This window comes from Chroicocephalus ridibundus, chromosome 14 (genome assembly GCF_963924245.1).
Source record: "Chroicocephalus ridibundus chromosome 14, bChrRid1.1, whole genome shotgun sequence".
Classification (NCBI taxonomy): domain Eukaryota; kingdom Metazoa; phylum Chordata; class Aves; order Charadriiformes; family Laridae; genus Chroicocephalus; species Chroicocephalus ridibundus.
The window spans coordinates 8,918,505-8,932,212 of record NC_086297.1 but is presented as its reverse complement, the minus strand read 5'-3'; the positions used below and the strand labels follow the sequence as shown (position 1 = coordinate 8,932,212).

Sequence of the window (13,708 nt, the reverse complement as noted above, 5' to 3'; positions counted from 1 at the left end):
CCAAAAACTGGAGCAAGAAAGAGTAGAAAGCTGAAGTGTGGAAACACCCGTGAGTTCTATTCCTCTGCAATGCAAAGCATGTATCTGGGGGGGCTGTTAGAGAGGCAGCATTGATGGAAATTGCAGGCTGGAAGACTCACAAAGCACGAATATATGAATCTCGTTAAGGCATCTTAAACCATTCTTCCTCTCCTACTTGCCTGTCGTCTTAAAGCTGCTTGCAGGTTTTGCTGTCTCTGAATAATTGTGAACAATTAGAAGCTAATTTAAATGGCTGGTTTGTATTCACAGCAGTAGCATATGAGCTAACCAGCTGGAAAGCAGACACGGTGATTTTCTGTTGATATGTCTCCCTCTTGTTGTTCCCTGGCAATTTTTGCAAGGTGGATTTTTTGCTGCGGGCTAATAAAGAGTTCCTCCTGCGCACTGCTGACCTGATTGCCAGGGGAGAGGGGATGCTTCGTTCCCTAGCACAGAGATACCACCAACCCAGCAGAGTCCAGCTTTGGCTCAGCAGAAGAGCCCTCCCTGCTCTTCTGGAATGGAGCAGGGAATATTTCTCATGCCTATACTCTTTATTCCTAGTCCCAACGACGTAGAAAGGTGTGGTGGACTTATTGTGCCTCAGGAGTGGTCAGCAATAGTCATGCAGATTCACAGCATCCTTTTTATCCTCTGGAAAGGCAGATGGAGGTTCGAGCAGCCCCACTCTTTCCCTCCAGGCCTGGCAGCGTGCCCCAAATGCCACTCAGAGTGGCCAGTGACTCGTTTCTACAGCGCTAGTACTGTCCAGATGGCAACCCCAGAGTGGTCCAGCCAGAAGGTGGAAAACCTGTTGCATAATAACTGCCGTCTCCCTCCCAAGGCAACAATCTGAGGAATCCTTTTGCTTCAGGTAAATGAAAGAGCTACTGAACATACTCTTTTTTTGCACACAAGGAGGAATGTGACTTAATTGTCAAGCCAAAACAGCGGGCTGTTGGGAATCCCAGGAATCTAGACTGGTGGCTGAAATGGGCTTCTACTCTTCCGCTGTCAGACCGGTCGGTGTTAGCATCCAGGTGAGCTTCTCCTTAGGGAAGTCTCTTCTGTCAGTCCAATGCATCTCACTGAGACCTTGTTAGATACCACCAAAAAGCTCAGCACAACCGTCGCTTTCACCCTGGATGGTTAGGTGTTCACCGAGGCTTCCACAGCCATCCCCTTAGGTCCTGTTTGAACTGGGCATCTCTCGACAAGCTGAGCTTGGATGTCTGTGGAGGTGCTGTGCTCCTCAGGGCTGTTTTCCTCTTGGTGTGGGGATTGCAAGCTCTGACCTGTGTGTTCAGATGAGGCTTTACTGAGGGAGTGCAGAGACAGCCTGTCTGTGAGAAGTGTTGGCTGATGTATAGGCGAAATGTTGTCTGCTTTTCTGCTTACTCCTTCCAGCCAGCTTCTCCTGTCTCTTACCACAGTCTCATGTGGGTTTTTTCAGGTAACAGTGCCATCTGGTGCTAGAGCACTGCTCTTTGTCAAGCCTTTCTCACATTCTTAAGAGGTAGTAGGACAGTATTGCTTTTAATCAGCCATCTTACCATAAGAAAATGGAAGGGCGTGTGTGCTGTAATAATCTGCGTTGCTGGGACGTTGCACTTGGAGAACATCCTTTAGGCTCATCTTGTCTTTTCTATTAAGCAACTGATTTTCCTACAACTGCTATACCCAGAAGACTGGGTACATGAAGCAAGAAGTGTAAACACTGAGAAAGGGGATCATATCTTTTACTTAAACTGCTGCTGAGAAGAAAAATCCTATGTTTACCTTAAATCGTGTAATTGGGGACATCTTTGAAAGATGCCCCATAGGACTCTAAGTGGCTTACTGCTAGACTTACTAGTCAGTAAATCTTATAAGATCTTCCCATATTTTGTAGTCGTAGCCATCTATTTTTAAACTTCAGCCTTCCGGATCTTTGTGCTGAGCATCATTATCATGTTCATTCTTTCTGAACTATTTTTCGGGTCTTCTCTAAGGTTTTGTAGGCCTTTTTTGCACACACAGGGATTGCTTTGCATTCCCAGATGGAAAGACCTGGTTACTGGTTGGTGTGAGCGAGTGTATGGGATGTAAGCCTGTTGGAACAAATAATCCAGCAGCACTTGATGACAAGGTTGGACAAAGTCAAACTTTTCTGTAACTTTTCCCAATTGCCCTGAAGATTGTTCTTGCCTGTTGAGTCTAGACGGCTCAGTAGGCTTTTAGAGACCCTCTTGCTTCAAGCCAGAGCTGGCACTTTAGGTCCCAGGTTGTCTAACCCAGGCTCACGTGTGAGTGGGTTCCCTGTTGCCGCATCCCTTTTGTGATGAGTGGTGGTGCTCAGCTTTTAGACACATGAGAGGGAAATGTGAGACGCAGGATGCTGAAAAGCTGCGAGTTGCTATCACTGGTTGTAGGTGGGATTCACCTTCTGAGCAAAGTGGATTTGTGCAGCTCTTCTTGTTTTACTTCCAGGATCCTCCTTTTTCCCAGCTGTGTTGCTCCCTCTGCTGGGAAATGCTCCCAAACCTACTTCTCTTCCTTTAAATAATAACCTAGTAACCTTCCTGTCGCCTTGTCTTCTTTGCCTTGAATTACTGCCTTGTACTTTGTCTTCGTTTTCAGATTGGTATGTTCACCAGGCCAGGGAATGTGTCTTGCAGTGTTTTCCAAAATGTCATGTACATTTGCAGAGCTACAGAAGTGATTTGTTGGCAATATAATAAATAAATGCTTGTCAGTCTTGGACAAGGGAAATCCAAGTAAAAGATTTACTTTTGCTAAGCAAAAGATTTATGTTAAAGCCAGATTCCTCTGCTCCAAAGTACAGCATTTACCCACATTATAATTAAACCGAACTTTTGTTGCATACAATGATTTGTTCAGACTTTTTAGCCAAATTCCACTTTTTGGAGAAGGAAAGTAGAGCCTTTCAGTGTCTTTCTGATGGAAGGCTCAAAGGTGATATTTGCTGGGGGGTGGGGGGGAAGATGCATATGGCTGTGAGTGGAGGACAAGAACTGTGTGGTGGAAGGAATTTTGTACCTACAGAGGATGGAAAGATATTCTGCCACCAAAGAACTCTACTATCCAAAAATAATTGGGGGGGGGGGAACCTAAGAGGTAGGTTGATTAGAAATGTAGACAGGGACAAAAGCAGCTACAAGTCCATTGCAGGTAGGTGTGTAGATAGTGGAGGCTCAGGGAGCTTCAGCCTGAAGTTGGAAGGAACTCAGCTGAGTGGCACAACTTCAGGTTTCTGTGTCTCCGTAATATGTCATAAAGATAAATTAAAGAGCTGTCAGTTTGTCTTACAAGAGCTGCAGGTCCCCAGGGAGGCTCGCTCTGTTGGGAGATCCTAGGAACTAATGACACAGCTGGATTTTGAAGCTGCCTGCATAACAAGCCTTCCTGCACCACTAGCGGTGTTAAAAGGAAACAGGGATGCGGAACCAATGATTCAATTCTCATTTTTCAGCTTGCCTGATGGCCTGTGGGTGTTGCAAAGGCTTCCCCTCCTCTGCTGCCCTCCACGCAGTCACCTGCTGGGTTTCCTAAATGGCTCTTCAGAAGATCGCAGGCATTGCCTGTCTCTGGCAGTCCAGGAAACAATTGGTCTGTAATTTAATAAAAATTCATGTGCCCTTAGTACAGCGGCTTTAAAGCTGTTGTAGCCATTCAGCTGGTGACTGGTAAGTTTATTTTAGAGCAGTGTGTGACGGCCTGAGGCTGGAAGTTGTGTGCTCATCCCTACCAGCAATGAGGTCTTAGTGAGGTAAATTAGGAAATCCTACTTTAGGTCATGCCTTTTGCTTGTTTTCTGAAAAAAGTGTGATGTCCACACCGTACAATTAAATCCACAGTAGTTTGCTGGTAACAGGCACTGTTTGGGGTAGGCTGAGTGGTGAATCAGAGTTTGTGCTGGTAGTTGTGAATGTGCTGAGTGGCAGATGATGGGCAGATTCAGATCTGCTAGTTGCAAGAACAAAAGAATTGTAATATGTTATCAGGTAGTGCTGCACATGATGCAAAGCTGTCTTGATTTCATCTTAGCTTCTGTGAAGTCCTTTCAAGCATTTATTTCAGTTTTGAGGAGCATTTTAGCACCTCCCTACCTCATCCCTGCTCTGTTCTTTCTACAGATGAAGTTAATAGTCAACCTGACCTTTTGCAGGATGGTGTTTTGCGCTGCCCAGAGCAGCCTCACAAACAAGCTGTTGGACTGTTTTTTAGTGAATATGGGAAACAAAGATGCTGCTCGCTGTCCTTCCCCCACTTTGACCAATCCAAATGGGGAGCTGCATGTTCCTGAGTCACTCAAGGTTTTTGAGACTTAGTCTAATACAGGCCACATTGAACAATATTTTTAATCTCCTGGTGCAATTCCGAAGTAACTCTGAATGTTTCCTCCTTTTGTAATTCTTCGAGTGCTTTGAGATGACAAGTGATACCATGATATTATGAAAACACAGAATGATGTTAAAAAGCGAAATGATTTAAAAAGCTAAATGCATCTAAAGGCATTAGTTATGTGACAGAGCAGTGACCGACCCTGTTCTATGGTAGGGTGTTTGGAGCCACGTACCACTCTTGACATCTACTGCTTGATCAGGCAGAAGCCTAGACCTTGTTCCAGAAGGGCATATTCTTCTGTAAGTGACACGGGAGTCTCCACAACCTCCTGTCTCAAACAGATTTTGAACTTTTTGTCTGGAATAGCCACATGCTTTCCACATAGGAGTAACCAGGAGCTGTCACGGGCAGAACTTCTGTGCCAATCAGTGCAGACAACTTATACTTGTATTTTCACAGCTGCATCCCGCCAGGGTTGTTAAAACCCTCTGTATTGTCTAGCTCATTGTTCAACTCTTCTGGGTAGTAGAATTTGGGTTCTCATGAGTCTTTAGTTTCTTGTAGTCTTTCTTCTGCCCCATTCTCACATCTTGCTAACCCAGTGTGGTTGGAAACCTCCAGATGTTAAAAGTGAAGCAACATGTGCCACTTCAACTGTCGCAGTGTGAACCAAGCCAGAGCTTCCATGGGATTCTCTGCTCTTGCTGCTTTATCCCCTCTCCTCCTGCTTTTTAGACGGCTCGTGCGCAATGCAATATGATCAATGTAACAGAAGTCTTTCAAGGCAAGTGAACTTCGTATGAGAAACATATTTTCCCAAGAGTAGTATGCGATGCCACTGGTAGTGTGTTGATACTGAAATATCAAAAATGTCTTGGCTTCAGATCCTTCTGGGCCTTTGAATTTCTGAACCTTTGTCATGTAACTCTGTGTATCCATGCTGTATTTGGACAGCTGACATGCTATTTTAAACACCTCATTTGGAGTTAAATAAAAGCAGCTTGTGTTGAAATGATTGCTACACTACTGTTTTAGCTGAAGTGAATTTGGGTGTGCAATCAGACCTTAGAGTTCAAAAAAAAAAATAATAGAAATTGGGGGATGGTGACTTGGGTTGGGTGCTGCCAAGCCTGCTGCCAGCTGTCCTTCCTCCTGTCCCACCTCCATGAACATCGTCCCACAGCCACCCCTGTGCAGAGGCTGCTGTTGAGCGACTCCACCTTACAGCTGGACACCGTTTTGTCTTCTCTTAGTGCCGAGGACTAGAGCTGGAAGTGGGTCTGGAGCTGCTTCATGTGAGAAGGAAGTTTCCCCTTAACCTCCAGTAAGAGACCTGCAGTGGTCCCAGTCACAAACCAGTGTCATCTGGTGTAGGTTTCTGAATCGCACCTTTACCATAGGAGAAAAGGACCTAATTGCTTTCAGGTTTAGAAACCAGGCACAGAAATATGGTGCACCATGTCCTGCTTCACGTGAACTTCAGGTGTTGAGAGGTCAGGTCACTCAAAAGACCTCTGAGGAGCACGGCTGTCAGCTGAATGAAGCAAGGTTGTATCTTTTCACAGCATTGGGCACTTTGATTTAGCTTTACTTGATTATGGAGCATTCTCTGAGTGCGTCTGGGGTTTGGAGAGCTCTGCGGTGCCTTGTTGCCTGTTGCTGCAGTAGACTGCCTTCCCTACGGTTTGCTCTTAACCCGTGGTTTTTCTTTTTCCTCTGAGCATTGATGCTACAAGTTTCCATGACAACTTCCAAGCTAACACATAGGTGCTCTCTCTCCAAAAACACTAACGTGGGAAGCGTAGGACACTGGCAGTTGGAGTTGATGACCTGGAGGGATGTCCCAGGGAGGGGATTAATTTTAACTCCAGAACAGATTCAGCCAGTTGACTTGCCAGGAGCACTCCCCAGTGCAGTTTAAAACAGTCGTGATATGTGTGAGAATAAAATCCTAACTGTTAAACTTGGACAGAAATCAGATATCTAGTTCATCTCTCCTCCGTCACAGCATTTGTCCATTGGCACAGGAGAGACAAAAGTGTGACATGTTTTCCATGTATAATACCTCGGCTTGACTAAAAAGGAGACCACAGCATGGTAATAGATCCAAAAGGCATTATTCATTATTTTTTCCCTCACTCTTTCTTAGTGCTGCTGAGAGAGCTCACCATCCCTATTACAAGACAGGCTTTATAAAATTGCAAGTAATTTTTTTCTTCTTTTACTTTTTGTTTGCAAATGTAGGAGGAGAGCCTGGGAACAGTGGTTTAAATGAGACCAGTTACACAAGAAGCATAAGGAACATGCAGAGATGTGGAGAAATAGCCCAGAATGAATAGTGGTAGCAGGTCTGTGCAGGTCAAAGCCCTTGTGGTGGTGACCACTGCTAGCCAAGTCCTTGCTTAAATGGCAGAAGCAACTTCCATAATAGGTAGTTCATTTCTGAACTATCTTATCCACTTGTAGTTGGATAAACATCTCAACCATCATATAGCGGTTCAGGTAAATGCATAGAGCTTCGTCTCCGGCGTTATGCTTTCCTCCATATTTTTTTTTTTTTGCAGTGCCTTGTATTCCCATTTTTATAAGCAGCTACCAAGGGAGGGTGGGTGTGTGCCTGATGCTTTTTCTCCTCCATCCTTCCTTATGTGCTTATTCCCAGAGCTCTTGTTTGGGAAGATAAAATCTGGAATGTGTCTGGGATAGAAACTGATGTTCTCACCACCACAGTGATTGCGTTGGAGGTAGAGGCTGTGGGATCATACTGGCACCCTTGAGCAAATCTTATTCTTTATTGGTCAGACATTGCAGTTGGGACAGCACTGACTGAGTGTGAACTTTAGCAGTTTAAGTTGTCACTGGCAAGCTTTATGCGGGATCAGGTGTCATTTCCATAGCCAGGGTGCACTCTGTGTTGCTGGGTAGCTGAGCAGAAATGCCGTTGTAAAACCATGGCTGATCCAGCTGAAAGGTGTGCTCCCAAGTCCACGTGTCACTGGGTGTTGATAAATGAAGGAACTATGATCTGAAGTTCAGCCTTGGGCAATGATGAGTCAGAGTGGCAAGGTCTCCTGTCCTTCCTGGTGTCCAGGCGTGGGCTGAACCTGCAAGGTCCACTGAGCAGTCAGCTTCTCTGGAAGCTGGTAAGGAGCCTGTGCAAAAGGTGCATCCTGTCGTCTTTGAGGCTGAAAAACCAATGACCGCAAGTAAATGCGTTCTGCCTTTAAAACTATGGTTCCCTTCTGTGTTTAAGCTTGTCCCCCAGCTTCTGTTTTTGGGTTGTTCGGTGCAGGGGACACTTCGTAATTGTCTCCTGGGTCAACATTACCAACTTGGAGTAAAGTGGCGAAACAGAATGCTGCTATTTGCAGGCAGAATTACCTTCTTTTATTTCTCCTAAAGTAAAATATCAGGACTCCTGCCCCACACAGAAGAGAGACAGTACGGGAATAGGAAAGGACAAGGAGCTCTAGAAGTAAGCGTGTATGTATTGTCTTTTCCCCTTTGTTGGATAAAACACTGGGGGGGATGACACTGGTGGCTGGAGACTGTGGCTTTGTCCACTGTTGCGTACCAATAATGCTACAAGCAAACCCAAGCAGGTAATTAGTGAATTTAAGCTCTGCTTTTAAATATGTAGATAGTGACCAGGGATTTATGTCCCTACTGAGTACTTGCAGTAGTGGTTTTGTTTGGATACACACCAACCGGGGCTAGTTATCCCTATATTAATCTCAGCAACTCCTCTGTTATTTGTCACTAAACTTCAGAAGTGGTTGCTACTTATTTACCTGCCACAATACTGGGCACTAGTGGCTGGTCCAGATCATCAAAACTCATTGCTCTGGTTTTGATCTCTTGTCAGAAGGTAGCTGTTGGAGAGGAAAACTTGCCTTGCGTCTTCCATTCATTTTATGGGGTTTAACGGTTAAACCCAGCGAAGTTACAGTGTGAGTTTAACCCACCCTGCCCAAGGATGCTTATGCTTAGCTTCTGGAGCATTTGCTAAAGCGAGAATCCAATTTACTGTCACAGACACAGCTCCCAACCTTTGCAGTTAAAAAAGCATACAAAGATTTTACTTCAGATGACAAGTTTGTGATAAGAACTTAGGCAAATGGTTTGAAGCAAATGAGTTAAAGCTCAGCAGCTAGACAGGAATATCTTTCCATCTCTCCTTATCTGCCCAGTTTCAGGTGAGAGCTGTGATGGCTACCTTATTTTGTGGGAGGTGAGGGGACTCAGCTGAGAAGGGGAACATGCTCCTGTTGGTGCTTTTCTCTATGCAAAAAAACAGAATTCTGTATCCCTCCTGCTGTGTTGGTATGAGAGCATCATCAGACCTGGTGAAGTATCAGATGTTCTCCGAGTTGCAGCTGGTGCCTTTTGACTAGTAGATCTGATGTGGAGCTCAGGCATTGATTCAGTGCTGAGCACCGAGAGCATCTAAATAGCAGAGGAAATAAATTGGGTGCCAGAGCTATTCTTTTTGCAGTCGGTGCAGTAACCAACGTAACTGACTGCTGGTGGGTGGGTGTTGGTCATCCCTTTTTGCCTGGGTTAAATGTGCGTGCAGTGATGAGTGTCTTTGGTTTGCCTTACTTAATATACATAAATGTGAATTTATTTTTTAAAAAGGCAACTCAAAACACGCCTTGCATTTGAGGTATTTGGAGAGCGTTGAGCCCAGCTTGGCATACAGGAGTGCAGGACTGGCTGAGAGCATCTCTGGGAAACTGGTATTTCTCATTCTTGGGGCTATTATGAAGACGCATCACTGGAATATAAAACTAGTCACGTTAATACTGACTTTCATAGAGCTAAATATAACAACTGAGCTGTAAGTACCTATTTTAAAAGTGCTTCTCCGGTATTGAGTTCCCTCGCTGCCGAGTGAGGGGGTTGGCCTTCAGCTGACGATCACGTCGGAGGAATGAGCTGTCATGTGTTCATCAACAGCCATTCTGGCTTCCTCTGGTCGGGTTTCTTCTGGGTTTTGACAGTCTTTTGTGTGATGACAGACCTGCTACGTATTTATTGTTGATGCTGGCATTCTGCCTACTACTTAGCTTGCTTATCCTAGCAACTGAGGCAGGTGCGTCTGGCACACGAAGCTGAAAATAGTTGGGCTGCCTTTAAAAATCAAGAGATGTCATAATAGGTTAAATGTAGTCCCCCTGCGGAGAAAGTTTTATGCCTTGCTTTGGGAAGAATTTGTGTGATTATATCCTTCAGGAAGGATCCCAAAATGGGAAAGCTGCTCATTTACAACTTTTTATGATTTGCCAGAGTTGACTAACACACAAATACTGCTGCTGCCAGGTAGCATTGGATCATCTTGTAAGTCTGAGTTCTTCAGATACTGTTTAATACAGACCAGAGAGGTATGGCTCAATGATATGTTGAAACATAATGCATCAATTTAAGCACCATGTGTTGGAGAATAAATTGCCCTAATGCATGTTGAAATGAAAGTATCGTTGTATATTTGGAGCTCTGCAGCAAGAGAACTCCAGTTGAAATACCCAAACAGCTGCTCGCGTGTGAGTGCTTACTGGAATGTGAATGTTGCTGCCTGGATGTTAAGGGGCTATCTATACAGTACTTATTTTAACAAATAATTTTAGAAAGCTGTATAAAAATTGATGTCTATCTATGTACCCTGGTGGGATGTGGGAGGCAGTGAAAACACTTCCACAATCTGGAAATGGGCTGTGGGAGGCTTCAGGTTTCCTATTCTGGTGGAGTTCTGACTCCAGAAGTTGGGTCTAAAAGCCTAGCTGGCTGGTGCTCTTCCTCTCTTACTGAAACATGCCATCAAGAAGGCAATAAATACTCAGGTACTTTGGTTTGATTCCGGATCCTGTCCTTGAACTATAGATTTATGTCTAATTTAGTAAAGCAGGCTGTAAGCCAGGGTATGGATTAGGATGAAATGCTGACAAAGCACAGTGGGTTTTTGGGCTGGGGATCAACAAGGAAAAGCACCGAATGCAGCGTTGTTGGAGTCATGGATTCTGAGAGTGAGATGTGAAAAAATGCTGTCCCTGATACTGCGTTCACATGTCATTGGTGTATTTGCAGGGCTCAGAATGATGTACCAGTGCAAATATGTTCTCGACCGCTGAAATGCATGTGAGGCTTCTCCCTGTTCAGCAGAAGGGAACCTGAACTGAGTTCCTGTGAGGCTGAGCAAGCCTGAAATTAGAGTTCAGTCTTGTGGCCTCCCTGTTAGTGTGCTTAGGACATTAGCCCTCCTGTAGCATCTCAACTGCACTTTGTAGTTTTGAGCTTGTTGATAACACTAACTGAAATAGCCTGCAGGTAGTCTTGAGATCACTGAAACAGCTTGATGAAGGACCACTTTTGGAAGGACATCACTTGGTTAACTGACCAGTAATCACTGGAGATTCGTCAAGTGATACTCCTCTTACCACTAATGACTCCTGGTGCCCCACAACTCTGCGTGAACTAATGTAGAATATGCAATGATGGTCCAGCCGCATGTGTTGTTGCCAGCCCTAGCTCTTTGCCAGCAAGTTCTTTAGCAGGAGCTGGAGTATGAGCAGTGTTTTGACTTTATCCATGCTCTTAACGATGTTTTGTGTTGCCTGCATGGACCTGGGGGCTGATAAGTGCAGTGACAGCCATTTCTTTTCCTTTTTTTTTCCAAGGCAGGTGCTTGCTGCAGTGAATTTAATACCAACTCCCCTGCCAGCTAAGACTTCTCAGTATACAGTACCTTGCTTAAAATGGTCCAGGCCAACCAGGATTTCCGCAGATATCTGGGCGTATCTTGAGTGACAGGCATGCAGGATGAGACACGGAACTGTGGTGCTTCTTCCTGTGCCTTCTATCTTCTCTGGTACATAGACGGGCTGTGGGGAGGAGGTGATGCGTGATGCAGGCAGAGGAAGAGGAGAGGGAGACTTGAAGTGATGAACGAGTCAGAATGTCTGCACCCTTTTTTGATGTGTCTGTCGTGGACGGATCGGCCGGTTGCTCCATTTTGGATCTGTCAACTGGATTTTGCGAACGTGACAAGGGGGTTAACTCTGTGTATGGAAGTGCCTCAGCATGCTCTGCTGAAAACTGTCTCAGTCCAGAGGATTGGGATACTGTGCATTTGTATTTGTCGTGTTATTTCTGACTAAGTATCATCTGGGGTCACTAAATTCAGTGTCTCTCTCTCTCTCCCCCCCCTTAGCTGAAGCTCGAAGATCGTTCTGTGGTCCCTCGAGATGTGGTCAGACATATGAGCTCCAGCGTAAGTGCTTTTTTCTTTGTCCTTTTTTGATTGTGATACTGCTGCATGGATTTATAAGACTTGCCAGATTGCCTGAATGGAACTGAACGGTAATGCTTTGAGCGTGTTCTATTTTTAGTGTGTTTGATAGACCTCGCTGCATCCTTTGAAAATGAAATGCTGATAAGGCTGCCTCTCCACTGTTGCATATCTGCAAAGGTCTCCTGAGCAAGCGAGCCTGATAATGTCAGGTACTGAGACAAGAGGCTCGTCTGTCCTGTCATCCTTTAAGTTTTAAATCAATCCATTCTGAGATGTGGGGAGCATGGACCTGAACCTAACAGGGAGGCTGGAGTGGAAACAGATCACACTGCTGCTGTGTGCTTTTTGGTGTGCTGTGGTAGAGAATCTGGAGGAAGTATTTTCAGGGAGACCTCTCAATCTGCAGTGAGACCCATCTTATCCAATTTCTCACAGAAATACAGCAAATCCCAGCACTGCTGAAGCATCCGACACAGCTAGGTCGGCAGAAAGCAAGCTGGTTTTTAATCAGCAGCCAATAATCATTACCTTTACTCTTCCTGGATGCTATTTTAAGTCCTCATCATTCTATTCTAGTTATACAGCATTTGTTGCTTATCAGAGATGTGTGGATTTGGGTTTTTTTTGTAGGAAATACTGGGAATGTTATTCAGTATCAATGATCAGATGAGATGTGGTCTCTTCAGGAGCGTAGCTAGGCTGGCAATTTCTTGCTGTAGCTTACACCTCACCTATAACCCCGAGCCATATGGCCTGCCATGTGCACGCCTGTATCTTCTCTTGACTTGCTTCCAGCAATGTGGCTACCAAGGTTGTGGTGAAGCCGGCAGCTGGCCATTAACTGCTGCAGTTGCACCACATGGTGTGCAGCCTGGTGCAGGGCTGGGGAGGGCTCATCTCTGACCTTGGTGTTTTGGTTTTGTTTTTGTTTTTTTTAAATAAAGCTTTTTTTCAATTGGTGGGGGGGGAAGGCAAAGTAAACCCACCCCTTTTTCACAGAATGTTCCAAAGAGGGAAAAAGGGAGGAAAAACTTGAAGGGTAATTTGAAAAATGCTGAAACAAAATATTTCCATAAGAAATGTACTTGTTGTTTGGATTGGAAATCTGGAGTCAACATATCTTACTAAAACTGCAGTTCTACAAAAGTCTTTCAATCCAAAACAAAGAACAGCTAGCAAATTGAATTATCAGCTGTTCACGCCATTGTACCTGGCACAGTCGGACTCTGGTGTATCCTCCTTGTTCAGAGGGATGCTTTGAGTCCTGCCTCTCAACCGTTTGTTCTCCAGTGCTTCTTAAAGTCATTTTTAGTTTTCAGGACAGCAAGGTGTTCTCCTCTTGGCAAGCATGGATGTGCTGCTTTTGTTTGCAATTTCCATACTCTTCTGAGCAGAAATTGGCTTCTCTGGCTTGCTGCACGTGTGTCAGTAGATATATTACCCAGCAGTTGGTTTGCTTCCTTGTTTATTATCTGTTTGCATGTTTAAACACTGGCTTTTGCTTGACCATTTGTACTAGTGGCTGGTAACTTCTTTTTTTTGAATTGATTTTTTGGTGAGGGTATAACTCAATTTCTTCCCTCTATTCAAAAGCATAGCAAATCTGAAGATGACTTATATACTTCACCTTACCCTCAAGTATGTTTTGAATGTCAGTGGTAAATGAAAGAATAAACCGCTTCTATCCCAAAGCACACCTTCGCTTGCTAATCAGATATATTCCAAAAATTGCAAGAGCATTTAGAATAGAAAATCTGCAAGTGTCAGCTTGCCAAATTCAGGATGTGGGATGGTTGCCCTGCACCAGTTGGCCTGGCAAATGCACAATGTGGAACTTATTCTGTATTCACCACACTCTCTTAGGGCTCACTTTTAACCTTGAGCGGGAAGGACTCGAAATCCTCTGTTCCTCAAGAGAAGAGAGCTGACTCAAATTCATGTGCTTCTCATCAAGCACCGAGTGTGGGGAAAGACTGCTTCAGGGGGTAATGCATAAAATGAGATCATTTTCTCTGAATGCAGTTGGGCCTGTAAGTCTATTCCAGCTGGATG

General features: G+C 44.7%; 1 protein-coding gene across 2 annotated transcripts in view; it reads left to right on the top strand.

The window, feature by feature from the left end:
• Positions 1-13,708, top strand: part of UBE2O (ubiquitin conjugating enzyme E2 O) — a 66,924-nt gene that overhangs the window by 24,102 nt on the left and 29,114 nt on the right. Inside the window, exons 1-2 of one of the 2 annotated variants that reach the window (XM_063351945.1) lie at positions 11,248-11,292; positions 11,576-11,635. In XM_063351945.1, coding sequence (XP_063208015.1) covers positions 11,263-11,292; positions 11,576-11,635 — 90 coding nt within the window. In that variant the 5' untranslated portion in view covers positions 11,248-11,262. Of the gene's footprint in view, positions 1-11,247; positions 11,293-11,575; positions 11,636-13,708 lie in introns of those variants that run through there. The other variant, XM_063351944.1, reaches the window with a different exon arrangement.